Source organism: Paramisgurnus dabryanus, chromosome 22 (assembly GCF_030506205.2).
Source record: "Paramisgurnus dabryanus chromosome 22, PD_genome_1.1, whole genome shotgun sequence".
Classification (NCBI taxonomy): domain Eukaryota; kingdom Metazoa; phylum Chordata; class Actinopteri; order Cypriniformes; family Cobitidae; genus Paramisgurnus; species Paramisgurnus dabryanus.
The window spans coordinates 13,254,776-13,273,213 of record NC_133358.1 but is presented as its reverse complement, the minus strand read 5'-3'; the positions used below and the strand labels follow the sequence as shown (position 1 = coordinate 13,273,213).

At 37.6% G+C, this 18,438-nt stretch overlaps 2 protein-coding genes and 1 long non-coding RNA gene across 3 annotated transcripts in view; all 3 read left to right on the top strand.

Annotated features, from left to right (window-relative positions):
- LOC135785269 (uncharacterized) overlaps window positions 1–3,287 on the top strand; it is a 46,187-nt gene extending 42,900 nt beyond the window's left edge. Inside the window, exon 26 of the mRNA XM_073813223.1 lies at window positions 1,694–3,287. Within this exon, the coding sequence (XP_073669324.1) occupies window positions 1,694–1,836 (143 nt within the window). The 3' untranslated portion in view covers window positions 1,837–3,287. The remainder of the gene's footprint in view (window positions 1–1,693) is intronic.
- Window positions 1–18,438, top strand: part of LOC135785266 (uncharacterized) — a 127,272-nt gene that overhangs the window by 57,912 nt on the left and 50,922 nt on the right. The window lies entirely within an intron of this gene.
- Window positions 10,115–13,046, top strand: LOC141281426 (uncharacterized). Its single transcript, XR_012335751.1, has 5 exons — window positions 10,115–10,415; window positions 11,935–11,991; window positions 12,133–12,193; window positions 12,481–12,542; window positions 12,702–13,046. It is a non-coding gene; the product is annotated as an uncharacterized lncRNA (long non-coding RNA).

The following is an 18,438-nucleotide window of genomic DNA, read 5'->3' as shown; positions in this document are numbered from 1 at the left end:
AATGCATAAAATGTAATATATAAATTACATACGACAGACAGATTTATAATATACAGTTTATTAAAAGATAACAATTTAAAGAAAAATTTATTTTTTTATGTTACAAATCTGTTTTGCATACAGTAGATGGATATTCGGCATGTGATAAAAGATCTTGGGCTCTATCTTGCACCCAGCGCAATTGACTTTGTCCGTGACGCATGTATCATTCGTATTTTGCCCCGGTGCACAGCGGGTTTTTCCTGTCACAGAAGCACGTCGGCAAACTAGGGAATGAACTTGCGCTCCCTGGGTGGTTCAGCGCAAAAAAAAGAGGCGTGTTCCAGCGCAAACCATCCCTGATGCTATTTTGCAGTTTCAAAAAACAATTGCGCCACTGACCAGAAAAAGTTTAAAGTCAGTGGCGCGTTGCGCGTTGTTCATTATGCTATTTTAAGGGCGCATGCGTGACCATAATGTATAGCTTGCACAACGCGCGCACACTTTGCTTATCTAATCTACACAGATGCAACAGTTATTTTTGCAAATCATAAATTGTTACACTTAAAAATATTAATACACGAGATAAGGGGAATCATAGTGGTGAGCATTGTGGTGATAGTTTTTATTTATTCTCATGCAAATAACGATTAAAATATTTTCATAAGTTTGTTGTGTGGCTGTATTACGTTTATTTTATGTAAATAATAATTAAAATGTTTTCATAAGAAACCTTAATGTATATGAACTTGATTTGTAAGAGTACTTTGGGGTTGGACCTTGCTTGCGTTTCTTGGGTCCAATTTCAAAGCCCCCAAACCCTTTCAGCGGTGAGGGTGGACGCAGCGATGTCCTCTGCTGGCGTCTGTGTAGAGGCAGATCCACCTCCCTTTACACGGCGTGGCCGATTTATGCTGGCTAGCGTGGGATTCCCCCGTACAAGGACGTCGGTCTCCTCGGCTGTGAACCGCTCCTGGCGTGCGCCTGGTAAATCCGTCATAATAATAGCAACCCGCCATGGAACTTGCGCCCTTGCATTTAAAGGGAATGTTGGCTAGCGTTCTGATTGGTTTATTTGACGTTACGCCCAAACCACACCTATGAATAATGAACCTACTTCAGACCAACCCCTTATTGATTTGCGCCCGGCGCAAGAGTTATTTCTCACGCCGGGAAAATAGCAACAGCGCCCAAGATCTGCCCACAAACTCACTTGCGCGTTGCGCTTCGCACTTGCGTTTCAGATCATTAAAATAGGGCCCCTTATGTTATTTCAAAGGGGACATATCTTGAAAAACTGACTTAAATGCTATAAATGGGTCCCCAGTGCTTCTATTAACCTAGAAAATGTGAAAAAGATCAACCCAGTAACTTAGTTTTGGTAAACCATTCTCTCAAGCATGTGAAAAAATAGATAATTGAAATCTGGCTCCCCTTGTGATGTCAGATGGGGAATAATACCACTCCTTAATCTGCACTATCCAACCACGGCACTGAGATTTAGTGCTTTGTCAGCTCGTTTGCATTTTAAAGGACACACCCAAAATACCACATTTTTGCTCACAATTTTAACATGCTGTAATAAATTATCTGTGGGGTTCTTTGAGCTAAAACTTAATATACTCTGGGGACACCAAAGATTTATTAGACATCTCAAAAAAGTCTTGTGAAATGTCCCATTTAAGACTGTTGCATCTTCTTTTGACAACCACAGGGATCCAGGGTCCTCATGGTAGTGATGGCATTGGTATTCCAGGTTCTACAGGACCACCGGGTCAATCCGGAAATCTAGGTCTTCCAGGGAAGCAAGGTTCTCCTGGGTCACCTGGTGTGTGCGACATGTCCATCTGCCCATAAGCCTCCAACCTACAGAAAAGGGCCTGATTTCTAACACACACACTCAGGAAACACATGGGCTCAGCTTGCAGGTCACCAGAAGCGTCACAGTAAATCCACAGGAATTGATTGACGTGCTTCAGGACATTTATTTGCGCACTGACATGATGCAGTATTATATTAGCAGTCTTCAGATAAAATTATAAACATTGTATTAACATTTCAAGAAGAGAAACTTTTAATAGAGTTTGCGTTAAGAACATATGTTTAGAATAGATGTAAAATATGTCTGGTATTGTAATATGTGAATGGATGGTAATATGCCATAAATGTGTCAGGAACATGCATATGTATTGTATGACATATTAATAACAAATAATTGCATAATTGATTATCAGAGACAGCGCAAATGAATCATAGCTTAATGTTGAAACCTTTAATTGTATTACTTTTGCAGTTCCTTGTGTGCAATAACAAAAATGTACCAAACCTTTACATTTGCTAAAAATATAGGTATTTTGGCAGTTAATTGAAGTAACAAGTTTTATTTATTACTTCAATGACAGGCATTAAAAATAGCATGGCCTCTAGAAATCTAGACATTTCCATTTGTTTGCAGGAAGTCCTTGTGATTTTTTCTGGAAAGATTTAGACTGAATAACTAAGTCTCAACAACAATCACAGTTGCTTATTGAACTGAATAATTACAGTGTTGGTTAGATCCAGAACAACAATTGAAGAGCCGCTAAACACCACCTACGTCAAACATGGGATAATAATATAAATGCTCACAGTATGGATTTTACTTTTATCAAATACCTTCGCTTCAAATCCTTAAGCCTTTCCCCGCAGCCAACGGGAAAAAAACCTTTTCGTCCTATCAACGTTTTTTCTTTGATTATAAACTCTTAAATATGGATTGTTTTTTTTTTAATACAAATGTTTTAGCAAAAAGCTAAAATTATTACATTTTTGTGAAGAAATTTTATTAGAGATCAGATTCAGAACGATTATCAAAACATACACAGAGTTTAAAATGAGTACATAACATTTTGGCTTCAGTTTTTTCATAAATTGGATAATCGCAGTATTGCAGATAACATAGAAATTGATCAGACTCACGTTTTTTTTTTTTATGCAAATGTTTTCTCTTAATTGACAAGATAACTTGATTCGTCAATGGTGGGGAACGAGTTAAGGCATAAAGTTAAGGCATCGACTTATTCCTGTATAAAACATGAACAAATATATACAGTGAACTAGAGTTATGAGAACAGGTAAACAATACACAAGATTATTAACTAAGTTTTATAAAATAAAACAGATTGTACGTTTGGTCTGTAAATACTGGTAACCTTCAAGAAAAATACAGTCTGAAAATCCGAAACCTAACAGCTTTGTAAATTGACTGAATTGTAATGTTGAAACGTTGGATATTTTTCAAAGAAGCAATAAATTAAGTTACGTTTAAATGTTCTTGACGTGATGATTCAAGTAAAATGTACTTGTACTTGTTACATATGTTGCAATCACTAAACACTCTGTTGAACTATACAATGAAATTCTTACTCTGTGAAACCTCTACCAACCTAAATGTCAAAAAATAAGCACACAAACCACAGGAACAAATTACTAAATTACAAAAATAGTGGATGTGGAAGTTGGATATCTAAGTTTGAGTGTGAAAGTGTGAAGATGTGTAAGTGTAAAGTATGTACAGTGTAATGCATTTACAAAATGTTTATAAAAATGTTTAAACATGTATAAATAAGTAACATATGATTTTTGAACCAGTTATTGCATCTGGATTTACCTTTTCATATTCTGAACATTTACAATCCATTCACATAATTTCAAAAAGAGAAAAACATTATTTTTACATCTCTCTGCCTGATATTGGAACTGAACTCTCTAGATGCATTTACATTTTACCTGCTTTTCATGCTAAGTATATTCTCCATTGTTGTGATGCAAATACTACTAATCAAGTAGAAAAACATTACACCACTGTTGTAAGGGCAGACACACTCGGATGATTCTGTTTAAGCCAAATACATCTTTCATAATCCAAATATAATATTTGATATTTAGCATAGCAATTATATTAATGCAAATAAATTAATGATTATGTAAGTTACATGAGTAACATCTCCAACAAATGCTGAAAAATACACAAATAACTATAAAATACAATACAATAAAAGTCACAGCACATTACCTATGTCTTAAGTTTAGTACTTGAAAAGGTGCACTAATGCCCCCTGTTGGTATAAATTAGAGGTACAACAAAGTGCCTTTAACCAATGGTAAAGTTTTTTAAAATAATACTATCAGTATTTTCCACTATGAAATAATCACAAACAGATTAACAATCAGAAACAGTAATGGTCAATAGTTATAATAGTGTAGCTCATTGCCCAGTGTAATTTCACCTATTGCCATGCAATTTGTTTGTCTAAAGAGGAAGATAGCTAAAATAGCACACTTTGTCAGAATACTGTATCCTTGGCTATTTAAAAGACCATTGCGGGCATATAAATAACATAGTGGGTTTTTGGAAAGCCAGACCCCTGTGAATATACTGTAAATAGCAGAGATGCATCCTCCACATGTAAGTACTAATAAAACTACTAATAAAATGAATTTCATTAAATAGTTTTAAAGATTTTGTAACAGTCAACAGACAGTATGATTATGCAGTTTAAAATGCTGTTTATAAAACATTTTTTTTTTCCGAATTTACATATTTCCATTAAAGCTTTTATGCATCTCATGATGATCATGGTCCTTACTGTACTTAAATGAAATGAAATAAAAAAAGATTAAGAATTCTTACACAGTATTAAAACCCGACTATTTTATATATTTGTATGATATAGGATATCCTTGACATTATTGTTTTCAAATGAATGAAGTTATTTTATTTATTCTCATTATTATGTTTGTTTATTTATTGCTGATCAACCTCATTATTTAATTTCCACAGCTCAAGATATTTATGGATCAAGTTTGCCATCTAGAGGATATAATTATTTAAGCAGGCATTTGTCTCCACCAATGCAAATGCAGAATAAGCATTACATTTTACACTCAACCAGGCTATTCAGCAAGCAACCCTTTAAAATTTATTTTATCATTTATTAACACAAAAAGGTTAGACATATACAGATATGAAGCTTAAAGCAAAACATATAGTCCATTCTTGTTTACATTACATTTACATTTATTAATTTAGCAGATGCCATGCAGTGTAAACCAAAACCTTCTGCTCCCTTTAGAAAAAAAGTACAAAACTACCTTTTCTTTCACTGGGGTGGTACCCTAAAGTTCTGTTTTGTACATCTACAGGTATACAAAACATAATACAAGGCTACTGTACCTTAAGGACCTACTGTTTTGCACACCTAAAATTTAACTGGTAAAATTGTTGCTTAAAAAACAAAATCCAATTTTTGAGATCGTACGAATGGTACACATTCAACAGTTCATGTGCAAGACATTTTTGTGACAGGACATTCCACTATAAACAACATAGGCAATGTCAATAGACAGCGCTTGCACACACACCATCGTCTTTTCTTCTTTTACTTTCCTTTTCTTTCAAGAGCAGAAACTAAGGAGTCACCATAATGTTTGATTCCAGGTCATTCCTATGTGCATGTATACATCCGAAAAATAACATTTAACAGCAGCTTCAAACGTATTATTTACAGTAGGTGTTTCTCTAGGTTTCTGTATTATGGTTTATATCAAGATTCCTATGTATCCGTATTGTACAAAGTGAGTCATACAAAAACATACAATTAAAAGTCCTTGGGGTATAATATTGTACCCCAAACAGTACAACATTGTATAATGCAAAATAAACCCCTGAGGGTACCACTGACAGCGCTGGTTTCCTGATTCACAATAGAGGCAAAATTTACAGTAAAATCAAAAAAGACAAGACAGCTTTAAAAAATTTTAGATCAGTGCTCTTTTAAGCACTTTGCATTATGGGATTTAAGCTGTGGGATACAGTAGCCAACTTTACCTTCAGTTAATGCAGTATTCATACAGTTTCTGCTTTTTGACTTCATTCTTCTCAGTGGGTGCCTTAAAAGACTTTCAAGCAGCAGATTTTTATCCTTCAAAGTCTTTATGACATTCTTTGTCTTATAGGCAAGTGTTTAATGTAATGCCTTTTTAACCAATAGCATCAGGGGCGGATTTAGTGATTTGGGGTCCCAAGGCAAAACCATGTGTGTCGGGGCCCTAACTATGCACCTTTTACTGTATTTTTCTAACTCATCGCTATCTCTATCTTTTTTTTCTCGAGGTTACCTAAGTTTCAGCCCCCAATGAGGTTGAGATTAATATATACAGTATATATATATGAAGAACTGAGAAATGAGGAATATGTGCTGGGAGGAACAGCATCATCATGGGTATACCCCAAACCACCCATTGACAAGGCGAGAGTGGTGGAAAGCCTTAGACCTCCTCCATCCATTCTGGCAAAGAACAACACAGACATTGCACCTTTATTATAAGGCCTGCAGACTGATTGCTATTTAAAGATTTGTGTGAAGGAGTGTCAAACAGGTGCTTCAATGATTTCATACTGATCTAGTAGTTTCTAATAGTTAAGAATAGATGGTTTCTGTTTGGTTACCAACCATAGCTAAAACAAGTTTGGACTGCTTGAATGACATCCGTGTTAACTGTTTTGCAAAAGGGTGGGGACAATGTGTCAATTACCCTAAGGGTTCTATGACTCTAAGTGTCTTAGAAATTGTAAATCAATATTGTTTTATGTGAATGAGCAGGCCGAATGATTTTGACATAATTTTGAAGAAAAAACTCTAGACTACTAGATCCTGTTTTGAAAAGTCTTGGAAAAACATGTTTAGAATGAGTTTTGTGGAGTTATATCAGTGACTTAAACATTTTGCTTTTTCAAAAACCACGCATAAACATTTTTCTCTCAAAAATACAAACATGTACATACATGTTGATCATATAATATTGTAGCCCAGTTTGTGATGAACACAGTGTTATGAGACTTTTGCCATTATTATGTTTTTAAGCAACTAAAAGGACACAAATGTCAGTGCATGTCAAAACTTCCCCAGGGCCCTAAAAACCCCTTAGACCCCAGAGGGTTAACAAACTACCCAATCCAACCCAGTCACATGCCTTTAATTTTTGTTTACTTTGTTTTTCTGTACATTTTGTAAATTGTTTCTTACACTGTTCCAGTATGTAACTCTGAGTTAAACTCTTTATGTGCACAGGTGTACTTATTAAAATGGTATTGACTATATCTCTAATCCAACATGCAGTTATTATGATTAACACGATGTAAAAGAACTGCATATCACAATAATGATGTAATCTCATGGCAATTCGTATCAGGCTGGAGAAAACAGATGTGAATTCTATGCCCTTATCCATTAAAAATTTATATTAGTATGAGTATAGTATGAGATTATGATATTTTTTGTATTTATAAACTTATTCACCATTCATCAAATTTATTATTATACATATTTATTATTAAACTTTTGTGTAAGATGTTAACAAAATGTATTCATTTACACTCATATAGTGAAGTTTTCATCTCAAATGTTGCATTGATCTTTCATCTCTCTCCTCTCAGGTCTTCAAATCTGAAGAATTGTGTAATGTCAGCAAGACACGAAACATAATGAAACATAAATGGCTTTCTGAGTGACAATTAAATGATCATTAAGATATCTTCACTGCATTAATATTCATTTGAAGAGTTGTCTGCTAAAAGCAGCATAAATATAAAGCAGTCTAATAGTTAATTCTGATTACATGTGCCTGAAGATGGCAGTGTGGAGTTGCCCTTTTGAAAGTCTGCTGGCAGATGCCATTGAAGCATGACAGGTCATTTAACATCAGACTTCCTTAAATGTATGCTTTGCTGCATTGAGAGTTCACAGGTCTGGCTGGTGTGGAAGTGCTGTTTTTGGTCTTTCTGAGATAAAGAGACCTGGGTTATCGGTTCTTGGAAAAGCCCCATTTCGATTAGCAACCCCAAAAGCTGAACGGTGTAAGAGAGTCAGTCAGCATATTTGAATCTGAACATGAATAATTAACTTCTCACTTCTATCAGCCCACTCAGCATGTTAATACAGCTGGGGTTAATATATAGGATGGAAGATACTATCCACAGCCACATGGCAGAAATACAGAGAAACCGTGAGGGCTGTTCCATTAAGCTATTTAATAACTCAAACATTACAGTACATACCATAAAACTACATCTGGTGGTCTTTAAAGGTCCTACTCTGTACAATTTAGGTGCAGATATAGGAGTGCTTTTTGAAAGGATGCTGCCCCTTTTGCTTTTTAATAGTAAATATGAATAAATAAATAAATATTTAAGGAATATGTAAAATGTGTTATATATTTTCAGTTTCTAGGTGATATACACCCAAAATCAACTTATTTACATTAATGCGTTTGACAGACACTTTCATCCATGCAACTTACAGTGCATTAAATACGGCCCTATAATTTCAGCGATCACGGAGTCGCGGATGGAATCGCGGAATTGGCAAATTAACACAGAATCTAGTATGAACGCGGAATTTCGTGGAATTTTACATATTTATTCTGCTTTTGTGTGGGAAACGAACGTATGTCTGGGGAAATGCAGACCAGGGGAAGTAAATCTGGGTGACACAGCCCCTCCCATCGTTTCAGACCACCTCCAAAACACTGAAACCATGGCGAAGCGGCTTTCCATGACTCTGCTTTCGTCAGCGAAAAAAATAAGAAATTTGACGCTAAGCACTCAGTTCCGAGCAGTTCTCACATGACTTTTATGTGACCGGAGAACTGTTATTTTGTAAGTTTTGTCAACATTCTGTTCACTGTGAGCGCAAAGATACATGCACTCTCTCATCCACGTCTGTCTCAGTGCACCTCTCTCACGTGCACAAGCTCTTGCATCTGTCCGAAGTCCGAACACAAATCCTCATGTATTTGTTCAGTTTTATGCATTTCAAGCGAGCTTATAGGCAAACGAACTATCCCTCGCATTTAAAATATAATCATCTGCATCATGGCGCCGCTCTCTGTCTCTCTTTCGCTCGCTCGTGCAAAGAGCTGCACGCTAATGCTGTCGTAAGTCAGATTACTATCCTGTGTATGTTTGTAAAGTTATATATGCATTTCAAGCGATCTTGTATAAAATATGTATTGCTTTCCGCTGGACCGATATGTTTAAGGCACTTCTGAAGGCAACACTGCTTTGACACCTTGTTGTAGCCTTCTGCAAAAACACTAAATAATGCATTGAATTGAGTTGTGTGTGTGTGTGTGTGTGTGTGTGTGTGTGTGTGTGTGTGTGCGCGTGTATGTGCATGTGTAATCGTGTTATCCAGTTTTTCCCCAAATCATTTACATTTTAATCATTAACATTAAAGGCACACTCTTTTTATGACTAAAATAACAGTAAAGGGTAGGGGTGGAACGGGGCACAGAAGTCCCGGTTCGGTTCGTACCTCGGTTCAGGTGTCACGGTTCGATTCACTTTCGGTACAATAGAGGGAAAAGCAAAAAAAAAAAAAAATGAAGAAGGCAATTTTTTTAGTACTTAAGATAATCTTAAAAACATAGGTGTCCTTATCGGTGTTATTTTGAGATGTCATGAATATGAACTGAAATGCATTTAACATACTATCTCGTATTAGAAAAAATGTATACCACTTTAAGTAATCTTGTACTCATCTTTCATACAAATATGGGTTCAAATGTATTACAAGTGTTTCCTAAATACATTTTAAAATTACATGTTGCCCTTATTTCATATTAATGTACTAAAGAACAAAAAAATAGGCTTGTAGGATGAATTAATAGGTGTGTACGACTTTACGAGGCGCTGCAAGAAACGACAAGTGGATGACATCAGTAACGCGAGAGCGATTTGAAATCAGCCTCCTCCGCAAGATTTCTCGGGGTACTCTGTTGCTGATGGCACTGCGTAAAGTTGAGCACACTTAAAAAAAGCAGCTGAAAAACGACAGAACTGCCCCTCGTATGCCTGCGCCTCGTCCATTAATTGTATATTAGCGGGACAATTTATCTCCTACTTCTCAGCGTGAGAAATACAAAGTGTGGCGTGTGAGCGTGTGAACTGACTGAAATGCGTGTGTCTCAAGGTGAATGCGTGAGACTTGAGAGCCCTGATTAGATGTATTTACACTCACATACCCAACAACTGCTGAACAACGCCGACGCACAGTCCTCTTCTTTTCTACCACTCTCTCGCCTGTACTACTGCACTGTTAGATGTCGCTGTAGATTTAGCAGCACTGTACTGTAAAAATCCACAGTACTATACTGTATGTGTACATTACAGTACAGTACTGCAGTTCATAATGCATTCTGGGTAAATTTGTTTGAGCGGGAAAATGTTACAGTATATTTTGGTCTTGATGTAACCTTGCTGTAGCCATTGCTGTAATGTGCCAGGTGTACTTGCAATAATCAGAGAAAGTGCGCCAACGTCATATCACACAGACAGAGGGAGAGCACAACTCTTGGCTGCAGCTGAAGGAGGACGATTGATTTCTGTCAGTTCGGTAAGTTTGAAATATTTCTGTTTCATGAAAACTTAATTTTTAGTTTAAGAATGTTGTCAATAGTTTGTCACAATATTGTTTTAAACGTGCAATGAGAGAGAAAAACGGTCGCCAACAAAGTTTTAATCTCCCTCAGAAAGTAAGCTAACGTTACACACAGATGTCTACCGCTGCTTTAACTCGCTTTACACCTTTTTTTAATGAATATAGGGTTGTTTTAACTAAATTATGACGGTTTGGTGAGTTTATATTGTGTTGAAAGTGTGGTGACAATGAAACTATTTTTAACGAAATGGACAAAGACAACCCGCCAGCGCGGTCTTGCGGTCCCAACATAATGGTCGTTTATCTCGGCGTTTCATCCGTTCAGTTAGCGTCAGAGAAAAGTATTAAGTTCGACTGTTTGGCAAGGCTGACTCGTGGTTGTAAACAGATAGGACTTGACACGCCGTACACATCATACTGTAGTACCGCAGTCCTCCTCCACAGAAGTGAAACAAGAAACCTCATATTTAACTGGATACATGCATCGAACTCATCGCAGCTTTAACTTCGACCAAATATAATTCAGACCTGGGCTCATCTTAATATCAGATGAACGAAAGGGATTGCCGCGCTTATTGTTGTTGTTATTATATTACGGTGTATCAACAAAAGCAGAGAATATCTTCTCTTAAGCGTTTTACACGCCCAGTAAGTTGTCCAATACATTTTTATGGCATATTGTTTCCACCACTTCAGATGCATTACACGCTGTATATATAAGTTTCCAAAACGCATCAAATCAATGCACGAAAAGAGAATGGGCTCCGCATTTACGTACCTTTGTCTTCTCGTCTCTGTCATCTGATTCTTCAACTCTGGATGTAAAATAGTCCATTATAACATCGTGTAGGAAACTGGCATCACCAGGATTGCTCAGATTTAGGCGATCATGTTTATCTTTAAAGTGAGCAGCTAGCTACTAACTTGTTAAAAATCTTTGCGTGAAATAGTGTTACACCGCAGCCGTCCGGGTAAAACATTAAAGGGACAGTCTTTTTACCTTGTCACTATAAATCGCTATTTTCTGCACTAAACGAGACATTTTCAGAGATTTTCTGTAGACAAGATGTTATAGAATAATAATTAGAAAAGACTTATTTAGATATTTATATATAATATAACAACTAATATATATAATATATATATATATATATATATATATAATATATTTGTTTTACAACTGACTTAAAACTTACAGTAATGTTTTATTTGTTAGCATAGCATGATATTAGATTTAAACACTTAATACATTTTTAAATCAATCACTTTGTCTCTGCACAATGAACCTTATCAAATATTATTAATGTTGTAAAATATATTGTTCATTGTTAGTTCATATTAGCTAAGGCATTACCAAATGTTAAGGAATAAACTCTTATAGTAAAGTGTTACTAAGTTTTCTTTTACCATTTCCTTTACAATGTCTACTTATTTCTATGGCTAACAGATTTTGTAACATTTGTCTTTTTTACAGTCTTACCATTGCTTGTAAGTCGGATTGGGTAAGATGGATCATCTTTAAAGGCACCAGGCAAGTACATGATGTACAGTTACAAGTCATGTATTTTTTTGACTGCAATATTAAATGCTTTCACGTCACATGTAAAAGTACACAGGAATGTGCTGATCACTTTTTATTTGTAGTTTACATGAGTGTCATTGCACTTTTCAGGAGTTAAGGCAGATGTGGAGGCACACGGGTGACACCAGACACACACCAAGCACATTGTTCGGTAAGTTTGCACTTTACCACTACAGTTTCTTTAAATACCCATGTATACACTCATTCACAATTCCCACACACAACACTGTAACACGACCATACACAACATGTACACAATTGTCTTAGTTTGCCATGTAGAAATATACAAACAGAAATATTCAGACTTTGGTTATAAGAAATTTAATTTAATAATTGTATTTATTTAGTAGAGGTGTCCCTGGACTTTATTGACAAAAGATTTTGTTTTCAGAATAAAAAGTTGTGTCCAAATCAGTAACAATTGTACTTTCTGTTCAGGACATTCAATCATGACATGATCCATGTGGATGCTGTCCATTGAGGAAAGAGTTTGTTCAGCGGTAAGTGAATCTTCTGTATTTTTATGTAATTAGGTGTGGAACAGTAGAATAAGAGCAAAAGGTTTCAGAATAGGGGTAAATTCAAGGCTGAGTTTAATTTTTTAAGAATCTTTTTCTATCTTATATTTGTTGACTTAATGTTTATGACATTTCTAACAGGTTTCTGGATAGAATTAATTCCAAAGATGGGAAAAAGTGCACATCCAGACAAGGAGCTAGCAAAAAGACAAGGAACTTGGTGCAGAGAAAAGCTGTGGCCATTAACCCCCATGTGAACAGCTTCATGCAGTCCCTGATTGAGTTCGAATGGATGACTTCAAAGTAAAGGCCACTGTGGTCTGTCTGCCACAGTTTAATTTTTAATTTATTTTTAGTGTTCAATGAAATTCAAGTAGAATATTTAAAACTATGGGCCAGTGTTCTTTTTACCACAGTGAAATGTTACCTTTTAGTCGATGATGGACTTTAAACTGAAAACTTCAAACTATGGAACAGTGTTCTATTTGCCAGAGTTATTATGTTACAGCAGGGGTCTCCAAACTGGTTTATACTTGTTGATTTTATTTTATGGTACTTGATTATATGTTTATTATTGTTTAAAATCTTGTTTTAAATATGTTTTGTTTCGATTAAATGTTTTTTAAATAAAATTTTGATACAAACATTGCTTGGATTGCCTTTTAATTCATTATGTCATGTCAAGGATAGCATTTTTACCATATTAATAACTATAGATTTAAACCTAAATCTCTAGCTATTTTATATAATATTATTGTATTAACTGTAATAAGTAATAAATAGTATTTATGGGTCAATATAGACATTACAGTAAATTACTGTAAAAATAGACTACTGTAATAAAATATTGTAAAATTACAGTACAGTACTGCTTTGTAACTATACAGTACTAGTTTGTGTACTGTAAAATGGTATTACAGTACAGTACTGTAAAACCAAAATACAGTAACTTACTGGCAACCGTGCTGCCAGTACCGTACTGTAAAAATACAGGGAAATCGTTAACAGTGTGTAACTGACTTGAAAACTGAAGTTTTGCCAAACTTGCGATCTTAAAGAGGCCGCCGGAGCGTTTAACTCTTGTGGAACACCACCACTTGCCATACTCACTGTCGCTGCTCACTCACTGACTGGACCAGCGTCAACCTGACACAAAACTGCAGAGTGCCAGAATGTAGACGGGCTCTGATAGAGCGCATACATAGGCGGAGCTCGGCTGCATTGGCGCCGAGAATGAGCTATTATAAGCCAATCGTCGATGTAAGCTAGAATGCAAACGCCGCTCTCTCTCAGGGGCTTTAACGCCGCCTCCATTTCTTTTGTGAACACACAGGGAGAGAGAGACAGCACGAAAGGTAAAACATGGTACTGAAATGCCTGCCCCTCGAACGCAAAGCGAATGGACACATGAAAGTACGCGTCTTTCAGGTCTATTGCTGCAAACCAATCTTGGGGGCGAATCGATTGAAATATTTGCTTCGGCGTTAACATCCTGAAGGATCTCTTCTGAAGAGCTCTGTTCAGAATGCGTAAATCCAAGATCAGACGTAGCCCACCGTTTTTTTTGGGTACTATGAAATACAGGCTGTAAACCCCTGACCTCATCTTGGTTGGAGGGACCGGCTCGATTGCGTCCTTCCCCAGCAGGACATCGACTTCTGCAGGCAGTACATGTGCAACGGACGCTTTCACCGTGGTGAAACGAATGCCTGAGAATTTGGGTGTGTGCCGGTTGAATTGTATTTCGTAACCGAGGCGGACCGTGCGTAAAACCCAACGAGACGGGTTGGGAAGCTGAAGCCAAGCACCCAGAGACCGCACGAGAGGGATTAACGGCACTACCGGTGTACCAGCGGTGGGGCAGCGAAGCGAAACAGGTGAGACTGCCGGTGCGTGTGCAGTGAGAGCACGAACATCTACAGTGTGTGTGTGTGACACTGATCTGAGTCCGCTGAGGGTGATGGTCGTCTGGTCTCCTGAGTGGAGAGCGCAGACTCCGGTGAGGGTGAGGGTCGTCTGGTCTCCTCAGCGGAGAGCGCAGACTCCGAGAAACACCCACTGGCGATAGAGGAGAGGGAGGATGAGCATGTGAATGCCCGCTCACGTCTCTCTCGATCCTTTGGAGACCTGGAGAAGGAATAGGAATGCACTCTTTTTGTCGTTTTGTGTGTGCCGGCTGAGAAGCCGGCGGAACAGAAACAAAAGGAAACCAAAGATTCTCCACCCGGCCCTCCTCCAGGGGAAGGAGCGGTGCGTTCACCGTCTCCAATAGAGTGATCCCATCCGAATCTCAGGGACGCGTCGATCTCCGTTTGCCACGGGAAGCGAGTTGAGCGGGCGGGGCGGGCTGTCGACGGCTGGTCCCCCTCCGATTCCTGGATGACGTCCTGGGAGGGGGGACAGGGGCAGCTGCCACAGGGTGCCCTCGGCGAGGAGCAGACGGTGCAGCCGGCGCTGGGGGGCGAGATGCAGGTCGCTTGCGCCGGGGCATGATCTGAGCGATCGCTTCCGTCTGCTTCTGAGCCGCAGAGAACTGCTGGGCGAAGGACTCCACCGACTCACCGAAAAGACCGGTCTGGGACACTGGAGTGTCTAGGAACTTGTTCTTATCCGCGTCCGATATGTCCGCTAGACATACCCATAGGTGGCGTTCTTGGACCACCAGTGTGGACATGGCACGACCAATCGCCTGCGCTGTCACCTTCGTTGCACGGAGAGCCAGATCAGTGGCAGCCCGGAGCTCCGAGAGGACAGGCGAATCATGTCCTCCCTCGTGCAGATCCCTCAAGGCCTTCGCTTGATGAACCTGCAACAACGCCAAAGCCGCCTCTCTGCATGCCTGGTTGGGTAGCACCCGTTAAACCGGACGACTGTCTGCAAGCACAGAAGGGGAAGGTTGGGCGGTCCTTCCAAGAGGCAGCGGTGGCCTGAAACAGCTGCATCGCGACCCCTCGCTTCACCGGAGGGATCCCCGTGTAACCCTTAGCGGCTCCGCTGATGAGGGAGGTGAGGGGGGAGGGCTGAAACGGACATAATCTGGTTGAAACGGGGACTTCCAAGTTCTAGTCAGCTCCTCATGCACCTTGGGGAAGAAAGGCACTGGAGGAGAGGGCTGTGAAGCCCTGGCAGCTCTGAAGAACCAATTATCCAGACGGGACGGTTCGGGCTGAGGGGGGTTAACCCACTTTAACCCTACCATCTCCGCCGCTCGAGATAACACGGCCACCATCTCAGGATCGAACTCCGGCATCGCAACCCGACCAGAGGGAGGAAGGACGTCGGGATCCACTTCAGAGGGAGGGGGCCCACCCTCGGATGTTGCGGAGGCTGTGGACCTAGAGGGAGGCACAACAAATTCTACAGACATCGTAGCCTTATGGAAACAATGGATATAGTTTGTTTATCCGGGGTTGCAGTGAAGTTTTGCCTTTTTGGTTTGTTTAATGCTGTATTTTATTGAAAAATCCCAACTGGGTCATGAGTTGCATGCGGTAAGTAAGACTTCTGTGTTATATTTTTTGAAAATAGGTGCGTAAGTGCATATTATATAAATGAAACAAACATGTATTTAATCATGAGTTAAACAGTGTTGTATAGTATTGCATGACTCATACTCGCTAATCCCAAAGTAGTAACTCCGCCTTCTGATTTTTTTCATACGTTATTGGAAAGAATTGGTCAAGTTGATCTGTCTTTTATAAATCTGATTAAAATGAAGACTCTTCGGAGATATAAATGATGTAATTCTACTCTATAGGTACTCCAGATGAACATTAGAAATGCAGAAACAGCTTGTTTTATGGGAGCATTACTTTTAGAAATGCATTACTTTTAAAAGTAACCAGCACTTTCCCCAAACATTGATTACAACCCATAGCTACAAAAAAAACAACCCAACATTGGGTAATTTTAACCTAGCATGTGTTCTGTCCAATATTTACTGATTATGGGTTAAAAATAAACCAGCATTTTTTAGAGTGAAGATAAACATAGTTGAAAGACTATTTGTCTATTAAAATTATTTTTTTGCTTGAGCAAATACTAAATAATTAACATATATGTGCACTATGTATTTATATTATATTGAGAACAGCAATATTTGTCATACAAGTGATGCTATAACCACTTGGTTTAAGGTATTAAGAATGACACATAACACATATTAATAGTACAGATTAATAAAATACTGTAAATTCTAGGTTTTAAATATATATAAATCTGCTCTAATAATTTCAAGGCTTATCCATGTGTGTTCCTGTACAAAATAAAAATAATCATAATAAAGAAAGAAAACTTCTTATGCAATACCTGTACAGACACACAAAAAAAATAAAAAGTATATATTTTCTCTTGGTTATTTTGGGCAGCTGGAAGCAGGTGTGTCTCTCTGACGTCACTAGCTCTAAACTATAAGTGCTGACAGGGTCTATGGCTCCTTTAATGGACAGAGAATTTATCTGAGTAATGTAAGCATTTATAAAGTTGAATTCTCAAATCAAGTCTATCACTTTCTGCAAGCAAATTTCAAAACTAAGGTAAGAAACAAAATTTTTCAAGATGTTCATTTCGGGTAATGAAACGGAATGCATTAAACATTACATTAAAACTATATTTAATAAAAATTATCTTGTAATCTCAGAACACCCACATTTTAATTTTCTAATTAAATAAGTTGTACTTTATACACAATATTTGCTAAAAAAAATGCAGCATTTTTGTCAAATCAACATATATCCTTAACAAATTAAGTTAAACAATTTCAACTTGTTTTTATAAGTTATGTCAACTTATCACAGGTCAAAACTTAAATCGTATGTTGAATTGACTTGCAAAACCAAGTTGTTTTTACTTCATGCTGCATTTTTTTACAGTGTATAGGCCTATCTATATGATTAATATTATATATCCTGACTTTATACTGTACTTGTTATAAAATATATGAAACCTATAAGCTGCAGTAGTCTTGATGTATGCAAAATGTGCTGATAAAAAGATTTCATGACAATAAAGACGCCCTCTAATGGACAGGTACTAGTAGTAGTGAAATATCTGTCTCATTCATCTTCTATTTTGCATCATTACAAATGTATGTGGCAATAAAAAGCAGGCACATTTGCAGGGGTGTCATGCACCAATTTTAACGGGGGCACAGTGGGCACAGCTCACAGAAATTTGTGCATACACAGACATCAAACAAAATATTATAAAGCTTTCAGTCTTTTCAATGACACTTACATTTCTAACAATTTGAGCGCCTCCATGCAAAAACCTCCAAAATAAAAGTGTTGACAAACTTTCATATCAAATACTATTCAATCGGAATAATGACATATTGGTATCATATTTACATGTGAAACGGCATGTTTTGTTTATTTACGTTTTTTTTAATGACTTGTTTAATTGTGTCATTAATGCATTTTGCACAACAACTTTTTTAAGTATATAAACAACGAACATGACATAAGCTATAGCCACATGATTGATTTTAATGTTCAATAATGAATAAAAAAAAAAGTTTACATAAAATTATTAGAGGAACGGATTTTTGCATTAAATTTTACCTCGTATGTGAGCATGTGTGATTCTGCACCCGCGTGAACTCTGGCGAACTTTGGCGTTGTAACAAGATGAATCTAGAAATCTACTAATATAATGTCTAGACGGTCACATTTTAAACCATACATTTTCTACACAGTGGAAGTTAACTGCACATTACCGTACGTGGGTTTGGAAATGTTGTGAGCGTTTCTTACATGTTTTAATTCCTCAGATAGCAAAATGCAGCTCACGCTAATGACGTCTGCGACTGCACTGTCTTCAGATGAAAATACTATCAAAACGGCAAACATCTCTGAAAGGATGTTTGCACAGATGCAGC